Genomic DNA, 19,218 nt, shown 5'->3' with positions numbered 1-19,218 from the left:
AGTGATGCAACAGCAAGAAAGACAAAATCCCTTTTGTATGATAAGGCAAGTGATGCAACAGCAAGGAAGACAAAATTTCTATTGAAAGTATCATGAAATTCCATTCAGTCCCAGCATGGTGTGCATGAGGAATGCTGCATTTACCATATTGCTGTCCTTTAAAAATGCTTACACACAGTGGATATAAAAAGTGTACACACCCCTGTTAAAATGCCAGGTTTTTGTGATATAAAAAGTGAGACCACAATAAATCATTTCAAAACGTTTACCACCTTTAATGTGACCTATAACCTGTACAATTCACTTGAAAAACAAACAAATCTGTTAGGGAAATAAATATAAAAAATAACAAACAATAGGCTGGTTGCGTAAGTGTGCACACCCTTAAACTAATACTTTGTTGAAGCACCTTTTGATTTAATTACAGCATTCGGTCTTCTTGGGTACACACCTGCCATCAAGTAAAGGGACTCTGATTAAACCCAAACAATGTTCAGCTGTTCTAGTAGGATTTTCCTGACATTTACTCAGTTGCCTGCGACAGCAAACACCATGGTTCGCAGAGAGCTTACAAAGCATCAAAGGGATCTGATTGTTGAAAGGTATCAGTCAGGAGAAGGGTACAAAAAAATTTCCACAGCACTGGATATACCAAGGAACACAATGAAGACAGTCATCAAAAAGTGAAGAAAATATGGGACAACAGTGACATTGCAAAGAACTGGACGTCCCTCCAAAACTGATGAAAAGATGAAAACTGGTCAGGGAGGCTGCCAAGAGACCTACAGCAACACTGAAGAAGCTACAGGAATTTCTGGCAAGTACTGGTTGTGTACTACATGTGACAACAAACTCCCATACTCTCCATATGTCTGGGCTATGGGGTAGGGTTGCAAGACAGAAGCCTTTTCTTACACAGAAAAACATCCAGGCCTGGCTAAAATTTGCAGAACAATACATCGCCTCCCAAAAGCATGTGGGAAAATGTGTTATGGTTTGATGAGGCCAGGGTTGAACTTTTTGGCCACAATTCCAAAAGGTAGATTTGGTGCAAAAACAACACTTTGCATCACCAAAAGAATACCATTCCCATGGTGAAGCATGGTGGTGGAAGTATCATGCTTTGGGGTTGCTTTTCTTCAGCTGGAACTGGGGCTTTAGTCAAGGTGGAGGGAATTATGAACAGTTCCAAATACCAGCCACTTTTGGCCCAAAACCTTCAGGCGTCTACTAGAAAGCTGAAGATGAAGAGGAATTTCACTTTTCAACAGAACAATGAGCCCAAGCACACATCCAAATCAACAAAAGAATGGCTTCACCAGAAGAAAATTTAAGTTTTGGAATGCCCAGCCAGAGCCCAGACCTAAATCCAATAGAAAATCTGTGGGATGACCTGAAGAGGGCCGTGCACAAAAGATGCCCTCACAATCTGACAGATTTGGAGCACTTTTGCAAGGAAAAGTGGGCAAATATCGCCAAGTCAAGATGTGCCATGCTGATAGACTCCTACCCAAGAAGAATGAATGTTGTAATTAAATCAAAAGGTGCTTCAACAAAGTATAAGTTTAAGGGTGTGCACACTTATGCAACCAGCTTACTGTATGTTTTTTATTTTTTATATTTTTTCCCCTAACAGATTTGTTTTTCAATTGAATTGTACAGGCTATAGGTCATATTAAAGATGGGAAACGTTTTGAAATGATTTATTGTAGTCTCATTTTTATATCACAAAAACCTGGCATTTTAACAGGGCTGTGTACACTTTTTATATCCACTTAAATGAAAACACATTGTTCTATTAATGACGCAGGCACAACTAATCATAGTAATTAAAGCAGAAATTTAAATTAATTATAACTGTAGTTACACAAGCAACTGATTCAATTTTACTTTATAAAGGCATCTGAGTAAAGGAAAACAATTGAACAACAAGCAAAATCCAGAAACATGGAGTAGTAGTAGACTGCCTTGAAGTTGTAACATTTTTATTTTATTTACATTTTGTTGACCAGGCTAGTTCTGCTGGGCAGAGCCCATTTATGTGGGGTGGGACCCTAGCAGAAGAATTCAGAATACAATAAATAAAACAAAAAAGCTAATAAAATATCAAAAATCATCTACTTATAAAAGCTGCATAAATAAAATGCATAGCAACTGACTGATATGACAAAATGACAAAGGACGTCTTAAAAGAGCTCACTAGTCAAAACACAGATGAAGTGTGCACAACACGGACAGGAGTTTACTACAGCAAGACACATTATATTTTGTAAACAAACCTGAGAAGGTGTGTGCGATACAATATTTGAGACCAGAAAATGTGAGTCTCAGAAAATCAGACAGGATAGTGTGATGAGGATTCATGACAACCAACACTGAAATTGCAGTAATGCTATGTAAAGCACCCCATGTTGTGGGAGCTGGGCACCAACTCTCCTGCAAGGTATTATATACATAGATAAATACAAATACAGATGTAGATATACTAACTCTCAGTGACACAGTGATGCAGAGAATAACATTGCTAGCTCACAACCACTTGTGTGTGTGGAGTGTGTGCTCTCTCCCTGTGTTTGTGTGGGTTTTCTCTGGGTGCTTTGGTTTCCTGACACATTCCAAAGACATGCAGTAGGTGGACTGGATACTCCAAATTATCCGTAGGTGAGTTTCTGCACGTGTGTGTGATATGAAAGAGCAACTGAGACAGGGCTTGCACCAGATATTGTGTACCTTGCTTCACATGACTGTCACTGTTGAAGTGACACCCCAACCCAATATGCAAAGAAAGGTGCAATGGAGGAAAGGAGATATACTAACTCTGAGACTGCTGCAACCTGGAGTAGGGGAATATTCAAAAGTATTACATTTTTGATGTTAGTGATAAACAAAGACATAAAAGGGCAGATACTATACAGCAACTCCAAAAGTATGAGATTAACAGTCCCTCTTCTTTTTTACCCTTAATTGTGCAGCTTTCTCCATCAACCTACTTTTATCAATAAAATCCTTGTGTTTTCCTTCATCCACATGTGGCTCCTGAAGCATACCTATATGAGCCTCAACCTTATATATGTATGTTAGAATTTTCTCTACTTTATATGTTTATAGGTACTAATATAGGTACTTACTACGCTATTGATTTGTGAAGATCTTTAAAAAGCCTAGCCTTACACTCCCATGATAGACTTTGGCCCTTATATTATGCATTTGAATAACCCAGAGGAGGACAGAACAAGGATATACTGGACCATTTACTTTTTGCCCCTATCCATGAGGGACATGGGTGCTAAAATACTTTCTTTTTGCATGGTAGGTCTTTTACATTCCAAGTCAATATAGCAAGTGTGCTTATTCTTATTCAGATACTTCCCCCTTTGGGTTGTCCTTTAAAGTTGCAACTATAACTCTACCTTCCTCTTTTTTATTAGCTTTCCTTCTCTTTTTCTGACACTGATGCAGTCATTTTCCTTGTACCTTTACCCACTTGTGCTGCTGCTAGAACAGCATGTCTTATAAACCATCTCAAGTCCCCTTCCAATTTTAAAACAACCAACACACACACAAAGAATATGAATTTCATCACTACATTCTTCCTTTTTGGAATAAATACTCCAATCTGGCTGCAGTCAAATTCACTTTCAAACTCATCATTATGATGGCAGGACTACCACTAAGAGTACCTTGCATTCCTTCTTTACCCAAGAGACCTGGAAAACCAAGTGAAAGTTATTCATGGTACTAAATTTGTACTTTCTGCCAATTCCATAATATCACTAGGTAAACCTTCACTTGCAATTTTAGTATTTTTGTACAGTCTATATAGCCACTCTTTGAGCTTTGTAATTTACGGATATTTTTCTATGGATTCCTATTCTATAGTCAAATAGTGAAAATAGTGACCAGCAAAATACTGAGCCTCACTTCTTATTGCCTACAATTCCTCTTTAATCCAAAATTAAGCTAGCTTGAATGGTGCTAAATAAATGCTTCTAAAGATGTGCACATTTTTTGCTAGGGGATCTTCAACAATATCATGTCTGTTGTTGACCAAAGAATTCCTGGACAAGCCAAGGAACTAGTCTTTCCTGTAACCTCCACCTCCTCCTTTAAGGACCCCTCTTCTAGTTTAAGTCTATGGTGTTATAATGTCAAGGAGATGCGAGTGTATACCATAGAGACACACATTCAGGAATAATGACAAACTACCAAAATATATAGATTTTATGTAATCCATCTACTTCTCTGCATCAACCATATGTAACTTCTTAAGCACTGTATCGCCTTTCTCACAATCTTTTATGTTATAATGTCCTCTGTTAGATCTGATCTCAAGGAAAACTCATTATCAGGTACTCTCATACCAGAGAGACTTTAATCAGGCATTCTGGTAATCAGCAATTTTGTCATGTAATAACCATGGTCACCCCTCATTCTGACACTTTCACTGAACCTGAGGTTTACTTAGTTCATTCCGTATTTTATGTTAAATGAAGCAGAAGCACCCATCTGGTGACAAGACAAAATATCCCACGTACTATATGAGCCAGTATTTTAAACTTGCATATCTAAAATGGCACTAAAAACATAGTAACACTTAAAAGTATCTACTGGTCTGTTATGTCCTTTACTCAGTAATGACTCACTGTAAGCCCCAATAAAAATGCCAGTTCTAGTCTTCCTGTAATGATATAGCCAAGGACTGGTGCTGCAACGTTTTCCCTAGAGGTGTCTGTGAGCCATTTCATATGCTTCTGCATATCTCTGTTTCAGGTGTATATCACTTTGTTGAAGGTTCATTTCCTCGAACCTTCATGCATCAACTCTAACACAGTGAACATTCACATCAGCGAATGTTTACTTCAATGAACAACTTACCCAGGGAAAGGAACGAGTTGGCCATCATAACAAATTTGTCCTTTTCCCCACTGTAGTGTGATCTCAGAATTGGTATATATAGTTTTTTTTTTGGGGGGGGGGGTTGAAATACTGTGCTTTCTGGGACAGTCGGAATACTGGGTAACTTGTTTCTTTCCATGGGTAAGTCGTTTCCTGAAGTGAACATTCTCTGTATTAGGATCAATGAATGAAGGTTCGCAGAAATGAACGTTCGATGAACTGATACAGACCCTTTGGTTTTACTAGCAATCACCTGCCATGCAATTTCTGAAAATCTTCACTGGTGGGTTCCAGTGAGAGACAAGGCCTTGCATCTACTGCATGAAACACATGGAAGACTGCTGGATGCAATAGTCTAAATTTAAGACAAAGTTGCTTACATTTTTTTAATGGCTGGGATGCATTTGTTTTTGTTCTCCCTGGTAACAGCACAATAAACATCAACAAAGATCCTGTCATTTTTTTTTTATTTTTAATGCTACTACCTTCTTCCAAAGCAGAAAAATATTTGTTCTTTCTACTGGTAGGATTGAAATTTGACATGTACAGCGCGAGCCATTTTTTCAGCAAAGAACTAGGGATGAAGATTCTATGCACATAGTCGATTACACATCTTACACTAGGATACCAGTTCAGCAAAGTACATACTGCTGCATATATTTTTACACTCTGTTCCCTCCACTTTTTCAGGAATAGCAATAAATCTCAGGTTGTCCATTCTAAAATGATCCTCCAACTCTGCTACCATCATTGTTATTTCTTCCTGGGTGCTTTCATATTCTATTTTTTTCTTTCAGTTCCAGTTCATCATTCTGAACTTGAGCAAACTTGTTTGCATGCCATGTCAGGGTTTACTCAGTTTCCTGTACTTTTTGTAGTGGATTTAATGCATTCCTCTAATGTCCCACTAATTTTAAAAATGTCTGTATACATATTACTTATTTTGCTTCCAGGGTTTATTGGTTATCCCACCAACCATGGTTTAATGGTCAGCTGCAGGTAATGACATTCCTTTTTGTTAGAAAATACACGGACTTTGTTAGACTTTCCTTTGCTCTAGCAGATAATGGAAAGTTGATCCAGGTAGATGGACACCATGAATGTAGAGATTTATCAGCTACTTCCTTGATTATTTCTGGGATGTATAGGAGTTTTTGGCTTTCAGACTTAAGCTATTAGTCTTATGCCTGGATAAGACATCAGACAAGTGAAGACATTTTCCCACCACAACAGCCTGATAATGAATACAAGTCGATTGTAAAACATTTTTATTATTAATTTATTTATTTTACATTTGTTGACCGGGATTGCCCACCTAAGCTGAAGAGCCCTTTTTCAGCAGAGGCCCAGGGAGAAAAGCTCCAACATATTTAACAATTTTCATTATAAATTAGCATTAAAACAGCAATGTTACAGGATCATTACAAGACATTAAGTAGCAATACAATGTTATACAGTGTCAATAATCAGGAGTATAGCAAAACTATTTCAAGATGTATAAAAAGAAATATGTCAAGATGAATATAGTTTTTGGGGTAAGTGGTTACAAAAACCCAATTTTATCATAATGTAGTTGCATGAAGGCAAGACAATTACAATAGAATTTTTTAACTAAAATATCCAATTACATTTATTTAGGACATTACAGTGACAGGAACATGTTGCAAAAACTGACAGTGAACTTTGCAATTTTATTGTAAGTGCAGCTAAGTTTGTCCATGAGGAAGTTGGAAAGGTTACCCATAACAACATTACAGGAAATGTGTTTTGGGAGATACAAAACTGGCATAATTCATGTCTCTCCAGGATTAGAAGATTTGATTCTATGAATATTACCTAATATACAGTTAGCTTCTTTGATTACAGTTTCAATATGCTCTTTTGAGGTAATGAGCTTCATCATCTTCGGTCACACCACTTGCTCTACTGGCCCAGAGTTTTCCTTGACATTTTTGCAGGCTATGTCAGCTGCTGATGCTGATGCAGTATCAGTTTTTCCAAAACAAAGTCCAGTTGTGATCAATACCTTCAGATCCCTTTTCTTCCATACTGCTATCATTTCCACTCGCCCCATCTGATAGTTTACATGGGTTGTTGAGGCCTAAGTACAATATTTTGCATTTGTTTGTAATGAACCTCAGCTGCCATCTTTCTGCCCACTTCTTCATCAACCCCCATTCTCCACTGCTGCACTTATTTTTGTGTCATCGGTAAACAAATATGTTGATCTTACTCTCTATTTCTTCTGATATAACTCAGACAAATGTAGTAAAGAGTAGTGGACTTGCAACAAAACTTTGTGATACTCCACTAAGCCACTTTCCAAACTACTGATGTTCTACTGACCTCAGCCTTTTGCATTCTACCATTTAACCATGCAGTCATCTGGTTACCAGTTCTCTTTTTAGCCTCCTCTATCAGGCTAAATCAAGGGCTTGGTGAAGTTAAGGTAGACTAAATCTATTGGTAGTCCAATGTCCCCTTGTTAAGTTAACATACAACCCAGACATAAAACTGGACCTGGTTTGACTGACAGCTCTTTCTGGTTGTGAATTCATGCTGGTTGCTGTCTTGGGAATTGCTGTCTCTTAAACATGCTACTAGTATTCTCCTCAGAGTTTACTCCATAACTTTCCCTGTCACTGTTGTTAAACTAACAGACATGTAGCTCCTTGAATTTTTCCTGCCCTCACCTTTGTACAAAGGTACCACACTTGCTGAGTTCCAGTTTTCTGGCAGTTCTGCACTAAACAATGAACTGTACAAGATGTCTGTCAAGGGTTTGTCAGCACAATCACCAGACTTATGAGGGCTACAGTAGGTAGCCAGTCTTGTTCTTGTGCTTTTATCCTCACTAAGGATAGACATTTTCCTCTCCTTGGCAGGTTGGCATAATGGTTAAGGTGTTTATCTTACAGACACAAGGTGCAGGGTTTGATTCTCACATGGGGTAATTGGCTAGGCTTAAAATGCCTGACAAGGACACTTAGCCTAGTACTAAGTTATCAACCTCATGTTCTGTCCTGGTGTCTATTCACTGCTCTTCCCATTTACCCTGCCTCCCTCCCAGCTTGACCTCCTCCTCTCACTCTCTGTTGTCAATAGTGAAACAAATGATTAATTCAATTGCTCTATTTCTAATGGGATTTATGGGACCTCCCTCTATCTTTGTTGATCCTGGGCAGGTCTGGCTCTCACTTTTTCTGCTACATAAACTTAGAAAATCCTTACTTCCTTTCTTGATACTTTACTAACTACCTTTAAACTTTTGCCTCTGATGCCCTCAACATCTCTGTTGTCTTTCTGTTGCTTCCTCATTCCATGTCTCCTCTTCCTCCTCATCCCTCCTTTCTACCTCTACTATCAGCTTTCCCATCCTTCTACTAAGCCTCAAGCTGTTCTCTCTTGCGCATTGTCAAAGCCATTTACTATACTCACCAGTCCTCTTTTCTCTGTGCATGCTGGCTGTTGGGAAAGGTAACACTTCTCAGAGTGCTACCTCCAAAGCCTCTGTCAGACATATCTCTGTCACCTCCATGGCCATGTTTGAATGTTTGATGACACTTCTGCTGCTTTTCTCAACAGGTCACTGCTGCCTCTTTGCAACACAGTGTTTCTACCTCTCTCCCTTGGTGATCGCTTTGGTAACCTCCACTGATGCCTTACCAAATAACTCACTAAAGCCTAGAGAACTCATGTTCTAAATTACAATTGCAACATTAGTTGTGTGGGCTGCCTTGTCCCATACAAGCCCATAAATCCTGAAAGGCAGATTACACACAGTGTTTTTGTTCTGCTATAAAGCAATGCAGTACTGAATTTGCAGTATTCAACTCACAATTAAGTGTGCTAAATATGAGAAAATTATTTACAGGTTCATAGGTGAGACCACAAGGGACTTTTTAAGCCTAGCCATGCATCCCAAATCTCTGACAAGTTCTGGTACCCTTGATAAATGTAAGCAGAGACATAGGTACCAAACCAAGGATGAATTCCCTTTTTCCTATCCAATTGTCCAAGTTACACTTGAAATAGGTTAGGGAGGAATTCTGCTTCACATAGATGGGCAGCCTGTCTCAAAGAAAGGGTAGTCTCCGAGATACATAACTGTCTCCAGCAAATCCTATTTATATCACAGGCAATGTTTAAGTCTTTAAAATGGGTAATTCTGGTGCTGTTTGTTTTGTGGATATACAGGAGGTCCATCATGATGGGGTATGACAATGCCCTGTATGCCAGGTATAGCTCTCCAACAGCCTGTAGGAGACAGAATACAGGGAACCAAGACTTGAGGCAGTCTGCACAGGACATGTTACTTATGCCCTATATTCTTTTAGTGAGGAACCTCTGTGGATGTTCCAGTTGTTAGATATGTCTGGTTAGGTACATACCAAAGGGGTCACTGTATTCAATGATAGGTCTGATGAATGCCGATTACAGTGGAAAAAATGACCTCCTTGGACCTAGATGTCATACCTTTGTTTATAAGTTGAACAACATAGAATGATTTTTTCACTACTGTAGACACGTGATGGTCAAAGGCTAGATTACTGTCTGTGTGTGTCCTCATCTCCCTGACTACTTGGTCGACTCTTAGTGTTGCTTTATCAATGTGATAGTTATCAGGGGTGGATGACTTCCCAAAGGATATTATTACACATTTACTGGCATTTAGAATTAGTCCATAGTTCTGACACAAGTTATTTGTCTGTGTCAGCTCTTCCTGAAGAACATTACTGGCGGGAGGAATTCTATGACAGCTCTTAATTTGCAATCATCTGCAAATTTAGTCTGCCAGAGGCCCTTGACATTGGCCTTAACTTCAGACAAATTAAATGACAGAAAGGATCAGAAGCAATCCCAAGGACTGATCCCTGAGGGAATCCACTTGTGACTGGCATTTTTGTAGAGGTGGACCCCCCAGTTCTAATGTTCTGGGTCCTGTCTGTGAACTACCTGGGCATCTACTGGATGACATAAGGTTTTATACCTAACCTCTTGAGCTTGTCAACAATGCCTGAGTGGGGTACTATGTCAAATGCCTTGGCCAGGTCAAGGTAGGCAGTGTGAACCATTCTGCCCTCATCCATTGTTTTGGTGACATTCTCAAAGAAATCCACCAGGTTAAGTAAACATGACCTGTTCTTAACAGCACCAAAATGGGTTGGGGTCGGTGTTTGGACATTTTCTATGTTATTACTGATCATTTCCATAATAATTCTTTCCATGGCTTTGCATATGAGACTATTTAGACTTATGAGTCTGCAATTTCCAGGATCTGTAGATGGCCCACCTTTACGCAGAAGGATGACTGTTGCCATTTTCCATTTGTGAGGTACAAAGTCCGTTTGGAGATTACAGCTAAATAGCAATTCCAGAAGGCCTGATGCATCACATTTCATGCTATTCAGAAGGCATCCTTTGATACTGTCTGTGCCCATCAGTGCAGTGATCTTGGCCTTAGAGAGAGCATTAAAGACCTGTTCACTAGTGATAGTAGAGAGAGTTATATATGATGGTATTTCCTGAGTGGAGGTTCATCGGGAGAGAGGGGTAAAGTTAGAGTTGAATTTGTATGCCAGTAGGTTTACTATATCTTCTGGCTCAGTATAGGTGGCTCTATTAGAAACGAGCTCTGGACACAATTGCACATTGCCTTTGAGGCTGCAGACACAGCTACAGAAATGTGTTGTGGTTGTCCTTGGCCTAAGAAGCCAAATTTACCTAAAATTTGGCTTTGTTAGACTTTGTTTTGCCCGAGTTGTTTGTTTAGTTTGAGACTGCTTTTATCCTACTGGGTGCTACACCTCTTAATCTTTGCCATGATTTTCATCCTTCTGTTATACATCTTATTGATGATGTGATTCCACCAGGGTGGCTTGTTTTTTGAGTTAGTTCTGTACTTCTTCCTGGCAGGTACAGCTGCCTCTATGTAGCTATTAACATGCTTGTATAGGGTTTCTGTGAAAAGTTCCACAAAGGCAGCAGTGTTCACAGGGTTTATAGGGTCTTGAAATTTTACTAGGTTATCATTTAGTAATAGAACATTAGCCTTGGAGTAGTTCTTGAGCATTCCAAGGTTAGCTGGGGTTCTGGGCTTTAGTTTTACTTCAAAGGAGACTATTTTGTGGTCTGACCTTATCATAGAAAGCACTACATTAGGAGCTGTACAGCACTCTCCTATATCAACGAGGACCAGATTCAGTATGTTTACACCACTGTTCAGCACACTGACAATCTGGTCCAGAGAGTTTGTGTTTACAAAAAAACGGAAATCTCTGTGCCTGTATGTTTGGTGTCGTATATGACTCCCAGTTAATAGAGGGGTAATTAAAGTTGAACAAGAATATAGTATTGGGTTGGATGGTGAGCATTTCCAATAAGTTTAAATGCACATTAGGGGTTTCTTAGGTCATAGAGGGGGACATATGACTTGCAAGGAAGTGGTATGGGATTTTGCCTATGGTGATTTGAACATGAATTGTCCTGTTTGAACATCTTTGAGATATTTATTTTTGATGTAAATCGGAACACCTCCACCTTTAGTCCTTGTCTCTGTAGTAGTAGGTCTAAATGTGTTAAAGGAATTACAGAATTTCACTGCCAGTGTTCTCTCCATGGCTTTAAACCATGTCTCAGTGACTGCACAGACATCAGCATTTCTAGGGTGAGGAGAGCTTGTAGGGAGTAGTTTTTTGTTTAGACTTCTAGCACTGAGCAGTAATGCCTTTAGATTTTCTTGGTTTTGATTAGCTAAGTTGGAAGTACTTTCAGTTTGGCATTGCCTAAAAAATGGCACTATGGGGGAGGACAATGTTTTAGCTAATATTTGAAAGACTAGAGGGGAGATGTGCAGATCATCCTTGCAAAAGCAGAGTGGTCTGCTGACCATCTCCTTCCATGCTAACAAGTACTACACTCCCTTATAAAGACACCAGAAATTAAGCCAATTATTAAAGACAGTCATTTTCTGTTTGTATTGTGGCATCATCCTTGGAGAAGGTAAAATGCTGATCAATGCTAGGCTAATACCAGCCTGGGACACAGATTCTGAGAGCTCCATGATATCTCAGAAACAAAACAAAAAGCCAAAAAGTTGCTTTACCTGCTCAGTTGAAAAGATTTTCTCACTTTTAATTTTTCTTTTTTACTCTGAGTTCTAGGCAACTACAGTGATCAGGAATGTAATACTCTACTAAGTTACTGCCAGCAGGTGTTAGTGGGTTAAGCTTTGAAACCACTTGCAGTGAAATCTGCTGCCTTCTTATTTGCCTAGACACCCTCTTCCCATTTTGATGTAGTCTCCTATTATTAAAGTTCTCTTCTATGTCAACACACTGGTGTCATTCTAAGGGGATGCAATACTGATTTTTTTCACTTCCTGCCCCATGTCACTACCTCTTCCTAACTGTAGACATTTCCATCTATACTTCCTCCATTCTCAGCTTTTCTTACTATCTGGGCTCGATAAACAATGTCTGCAGCACCAGTTGTGTAGGCTGCCTCGTCTCCCTCAAGCCTACAGAACTTGAAAGTCATATCACACACAGTGCTCTTGTTCTGCTGCAAAGTAATGCAGTACTGCATTTGGGGTACTAAGTGCTGCAATTAACCATTTTACATGTGAGAAAATTATTTAAAAGCAAAAAAATAAATGCAAAAAGCTGCTTTTCTTGCTTGGTTGTAAAGATTTTGTCACATTTCATTTTTCTTTTTATTCTGAGCTCTAAGCAACTGTTTTTCAGCCTGCCAACAGTCAAAAAATGTGATATCTTATTAACTAGGAACAGAAAAAAACGAACCAAACCAAGAATAAAAATAAAATTGTCCAGCAGGAGCAGGACCCGGAACTCAATCCACAGCCAAGAGTATGAATATAATGAAAATTTTAATTGCAATCCACAAACGTAAAAAACCAAGCGCTTTCACTCGGTCACTACCGAGCTGTTTGTACCTTGAAAAAGCTCGGTAGTGACCGAGTGAAAGCACTTGTTTTTTTATGTTTGTGGATTGCAATTAAAATTTTCATTATATTCATACTCTTGGCTGTGGATTGAGTTACGGGTCCTGTTCCTGCTGGACAATTTTATTTATATCTTATTAACTGCCAACAGATATTAATGAGTTAAGCCCTGAAACCAGTTTCAATGAAATCAGGTGATAGTTCTTTAGTTTTTTTTGAGATATAACTCTTGTTTCTGATCTTAGAAGTGTAGATAAAGAAATGCACCTTAATTAGTTATTGAGAGATATGTCATCATATAAAAGAAAACTACAGATGTACCTAACTGTTAGCATACTTGCATAGTGTTCCTTGTAATTCTGCTGTATTCTTGCAAAGTTAGTTCAATAATTAGGGAAAAAGTAAAAACAGGAACCATAACACTGTAATTGATGCTCCCATAATATCATCATCACTGCGAAGACCAGCTTCTGAGGAGGAAGAAAAAAATGCTAAATGAAAACTCCTTGCTACAGTACAGGCTCCCCTTACATGCAGCCTTCATGCTAAGCTATCCTATACTCCATAATTACCTTACATGCAGCCTTCATGCTAAGCTGTCCTATACTCCATAATTACTGTCTTGGATAAGTGATTGATAAGAAAAAAATTAAAAGGACAGTTTGACCAAGCCAAAGGGAAGAAAAAACATAATTAAATAAAAACAGAGTACTTACGGGAGTTCTTGGCCAGACCTGCTCCAATGTAAACATTGAGTACCTTGCCAGTAGGTTTCTTGATTGCTTCATCCCCAGAACCTAACTGGAACTGAATCTGCCGTGATCCTGCTGCTCCCCACGGACCCCAGCCATCCTTCTTCACTTTGAATTCCAGCCTGAAAGTATGAAGAAAACAGTGACATCACATTTAAATGCTGCACCAATATTTTCAAGGTTTTAAAGTTATACCAAACTTCATTATGATGATATTCAAATCACCCACTCCCACCTTATCCCAGAAATTGCTTATTTATAAAAATGGCTGTGTGCTGCAATAGTTGAAAATGTTACTGTACCAGTCTGAGACAGACAGTGTTTTACTGCTATGCTACCCTTAAAGTATTTGTCAAATCAATGATGAAGGGTTTGAAGTAAAAAGACAACAAGGTACTTGTTTTCTAATTTCTGATTTTCATAAGTTGTATACTACAGTGAACTACGCCAGCATTCAAGCAGAGGAAAGATGCAAGAGTTTTCAGGGAAAACAGCACCTAAGTATAAAATAAGCATCTGCATAAACATTTTCAACACATGTCTTCTGTACATGTACCTACAAACTGTATTTGCAAATAGCATTCATTTAAAAGCATAACTGTACTACATACACAAATTTGTATACTTTACATAAATGACAGCGTGCACCCCCCCCGATAGAAACACAAAGCTATATATATAGGTGTCTCTGTATACTTGTGTGTGTGTGAGTACACACATGCATACAAATACAAACACCAGACTAACATGGTGATACAGCAGTTAGCACTGTTACCTCAAAACAGTTGGTTCTCAGCAGGACTGTCTTCTCTGGGGTGTTTGCATGTTCTCCTAATGTTTGTATGGGTTTTTGTCAGGGTCTCTAATCTCCTTCCACATTCCATACACAAAATGGCAGATGTATTAAAATAAGTTATGTTAGTCAAAGGTGTGAGGTCTGAGTGTAAAAGTGTATGCCCTTACAATGGATTTATTCCCTTTTCATGCCTGGCAGCAGCCTTGCACCATTTGCTCACCTAAGGTAGGCTCCAGCCAGTGGTGAACAGATACGGAACTGAAAAATCTGGATATGGATAACTACAACTGCGCGTGTGTATTTATGTAGGACACCGGATTGAATGGACAGTGTCCCGATACCCAGTGGATCAACATTATAATGACAAAGTCACCAATATTGAGACATTCTGTGCACGGTCCATGGATTACACCACTGCAGAGCAAACCAACGGCAAGAATTTGTGCCCCCTGCACCCCTGCTAATTCTGTACACTAACTCAGAGATTGCACAATCTCCAGGGGAAAGAAATATTCCCCTACTTGCAGAATATTGATCTCACAAACCTGTTGACCACCTCTTTGTGTTGACCAAATGGTGTTGCTCTACTGGATGATGTCGGGGCACTGTCTGCTCGATCCAGAGCCCGGCACCCATATATGTATATATATATATATATATATATATATATATATATATATATATATGGATCTAGGTTGATTCACTGAAAGCTCATTTCGCTGAATCTCATTTCACTGAAAGAAAGTAGTGTTGGGCAAATAAAACATATATGCCCTTCTTCCCACTGTAGTGTGACCCTGGAGTTAGTATATATAGTTAGGGGGTGTGTGGGGGACAGCATCCCACATTGGGGGGGTGTAGGCCCCAACCTACTTTTGGTTTTATTTAGTGAAATGAGATTACTAAACATAATAGTGAAGTAGGTGGGGGGGCTTTGCCCCCCACCCCCCTTACTATATATACTAACTCCAGGGTTGCACCACAGTGGGGAGAAGGGCATATATGTTTTATCTGCCCTACAGTACTTACTTTCAGTGAAATGAGATTCAGCGAAATTAGCTTTCAGTGAATCAGCCTAGATCCATCCATATATATATATATATATATATATATATATATATATATATATATATATATATATGTATGAACCAACCCTGTTAAACTCATGGGCACCCACTGTGCAGCTTTTGCACTTTTCAATGACACCAAAATAACTGAGCCTGATAAACAGATGATCATCAAATCACTTTTAACTTTCATTCACTATTTAGGGGAAACACTCCAGCAAGTAAAAGGTTTTGATCACTACTTGCTTGATTAATTTGGTACAGCTGCTAAGATGTTGCTGGAGAAGGACATATCAAAACTAAAGGTCAATTGAACACATCACCTAATTCTGGTAGCTGGCTCAGAAGGTTACGTTTGTGAGCTGTAGTTTGTGTGGTACAGGATTTGATTCTTTCAGTCATAATTTGCCTACTGTGTAACCCTGACAAAGTCATCTAAACACTTGTCACAGGTCACCCCTGAAAAGGAACTGTGTATCTAGTGCACCTACCTGGTTAACAAATGGGTATTATTGTTATAATTATTATTGTTATAACTATTATTACCATCTTCATTCTCCACTATATATATGCCTAATCCTCTGTGCTCAGGTAGAATCTCATCACCTGTTATGCCCCTTAGTCCAGATACAAATCTTGACAACAACGAAGGTCCAATTATCGTAGGTGATGGGTCTTTCAACATTTATAACTATTCAGATCTGAATATCTCTAGTAGCCATTAAGTTTGATGAAAAAAGGATTCTCATTTGTACCTAATTTTAAACATGATATAAGCAAGCTTATTATCAATCTAAAATTGTATACGAGACAACTTAATTTCAATTTATACTTTATGAATAAACCCACCATTGAAAGGGAGAGGTGGATTAACACAGTCAAGTGGAGCAGTTTATTTATTCCGCCAAAAAAAAACTTTGATACTAGCCTTTGAACGCCTATGTACCTCTCAGATAAGAAGAATGGTTGAAACAAAACCATGTAGTTACAAAAAATTGACACCTGCTGAAGAATTTTGTCTGAAGGAATTGTCAACAAGTAGACAATACAGGGTTATAAAGCCTGACAAGGGGGGGAGGGGGTAGTTATAATGTTAAATACAGAGTACTCATGGAATATGCAGAAAATATTGCAGGACACTGACACTTATGCTCTAGTTTCTAAATTTGATGTTCAGAGGGCATATACCAAGATTGATTGGCAAATTTATGATTTCCTGTGTGAGGGAATAATCAGGATGAATACAACTACTTGACAGTAGAACACTCAGTTATGTCCAGCATATTTGGTATTCCCAAGATACATAAAGATACTAGCAACCCTCCCTTTAGACCTATATATTGGCAGCTAGAGGATCAAAAACGGAACCTTTAGCATCATACATCAACTTTTGCAAAAACATCCTTAACTACATACCACCTATCCTAAAGGACTCGTGGCATTGTCTAGATTGCTTTAGGACCCTGTTAAGTTCTAAACTGGGTGAATTTTGGTTCGTCACAGTTGACATTGTCAACTTATTCTCAGTAATACCCCAGGATATAGGTTTGGAATGGTTTTCCAAAAGCCTGGAAAAATATAGTCGTATCCACGAAGTTAAAAGAAGTTTATTGGTAGATTTAATGCAAATTGTTTTGGAAAACAACTACATTCACTTTGAGGGTGAATACTATAAACAGTCTACAGGAGTTGCAATGGGAGCTAGATGTGCTCCATTATTTTCCAATTTGGTACTAGCTGAATGGGAGGATCAATATGTTTTGTCATCTATTTATGCATCCACAATGATTATTTATTTAAGATTTTTGGATGACATATTATTTCTTTGGAAGGGCTCTCGAGAAGAGTTAGATGAATATATAACATACTTAAATCAAACCACAACTTTTTTGAGATTCACCAGTAAAGTGGGCAAGAGTTCAATTGATTTTCTGGACTTACATCTATATACAAGTAACGGGAAGATACAATCAAGTTTATTCAGGAAAAAGAGATATAGTAATACTTTCCTACATTATGAGAGTTGCCATCCACATTACAGCAAGAAAAACATAATAAAGGGGCAGATGATCAGGTCATCCCATATAATAAGTGATGATATTATATTTTTAAAAGAAGTTGACATACTAATTGATTTGTTTACGGAAAGAGGTTACCCTATGGACTTATTAACATCAACCAAGAAAGACATGTCCAAAGAAGGGGAATAGACTTTAAACCCATTTGAACAGACAAACAAAGAGATACAGAAAAAATAGTTGAAAAACATCACAAGCATACTGACACTCAGGCAGGGATGGTGCTGCAGTACAACACCATGTCTGGTAAAGTGAAGGAAATCATTGAAATGGGATGGTATAACATATTCCCCACAGATATACTAGAAACTATAGGAGAAGGTCCAAAATTCAGTAATAGTAGGGGTACAAATATTAAGGAATTTCTACAGAGAATCCCTAAACCTGTTGGACAAAGGCCTGCAAGGATGGCCAAATGTGGAAAATGTAAGGCATGTAAACATACCAATGATGATCCATATGTACAAGTTGGTAATTACAAAAGGTCACTGGTGTGTCCAGATTACTGTAATTGTAACACGAACATGGTGATATATGTGGTCACTTGTTTGTCATGTCCAGCATTTTACGTTGGTATGACCACAACCACAAGGAAATTAAAACAAAGAATATTGGAACACACCAGGGACATAAAAAATAAAAAGTCAACTAATTCCTTGTACATGCACAGTAAGGACTGTATGAATTTTAAAAAAAGTTATATTTTTTGGCATCGATAGAATTCACACAAAAGATTTGGGGGGTGATTACAAAAACATACTTGAAGTCATAGAATGCCTATGGCAGATTAGATTAGATGCCAGTACAAGACCTGGCATCAATGACACTATCTTTGGCATGTATATTAAAACACAAAGCTTCAAGTATTTGACTAATTTTGGTCATGATGTTTTTTTTCTCAAAAAGAAATACACAGATGGAATTTGTAGGGTAAATGTTTTTGTTAACAAGTCATTAGTTAACATTTGGATTGAATGAGAAGCAAAGTTTTGTTTGATTACTAAAAATTGTGCTGTAACGTTAAGAGTTAATTCTAGAGATCATTACAGCAAATGCACTATATTGATGCTCATTTGTTGAAAGATGTTTGAATTACATTTATTTAGGACTGTTAAAAATTTTGCCAACTGACTCTGACAGAGATGCCCTAGTTGGGTGAAAGCGCTAAGTCAGTTGTGTTTTGTATTTGTCATTTGTCCTATTAAAGCTGATGATGGTTTTACTTTTGGTTTCACCAGTTACATCTTCTTACAAGAATCTCATTAACCTCTGCTTCTTTCATTCAAAAAGAGGTAAGATTATAACACTCAGTATCTACTTTCAGGATGATGTTGACCAAACAACCAGGAGAATATGATGCTTGAGGTTTACAACTCTTTCTCTTACATAGTGTCCCTATAATGTGCAACACTGGTTAAAAAAGGTAGAGAAGTATGTATGCAAGACTAACATGTCTATCTCTTTCCAGCAAAGCACCTGAGGACTGCACTATCAACAATGGTCACCCAAACTCTGGTCGACTACCACCATAACACACTTTTGTTTTCTGTAACAAAGAATTTACCACATTGTTTTAAATTACTACACACCCGCCTAATAAGTCAAAGACTTTGGGGGGGTTGCTCTTTTGAATGAAAGCCACTAAACCACTAACATAAATAATAGT

The 19,218-nt window shown here is 38.3% G+C and overlaps 1 protein-coding gene across 1 annotated transcript in view; it reads right to left on the bottom strand.

Moving 5' to 3' along the window:
- LOC122808363 (unconventional myosin-Ie-like) overlaps positions 1 to 19,218 on the bottom strand; it is a gene marked incomplete in the record, with an annotated part of 1,223,059 nt that overhangs the window by 264,480 nt on the left and 939,361 nt on the right. The window contains 1 exon segment of the mRNA XM_044079330.1: positions 13,576 to 13,733. Coding sequence (XP_043935265.1) covers positions 13,576 to 13,733 — 158 coding nt within the window.

The sequence above is a fragment of the Protopterus annectens genome, chromosome 8.part0, assembly GCF_019279795.1.
Source record: "Protopterus annectens isolate FY-2018-M chromosome 8.part0, PAN1.0, whole genome shotgun sequence".
NCBI lineage: Eukaryota > Metazoa > Chordata > Ceratodontiformes > Protopteridae > Protopterus > Protopterus annectens.
This window is presented reverse-complemented; position numbering and strand designations above follow the sequence as displayed.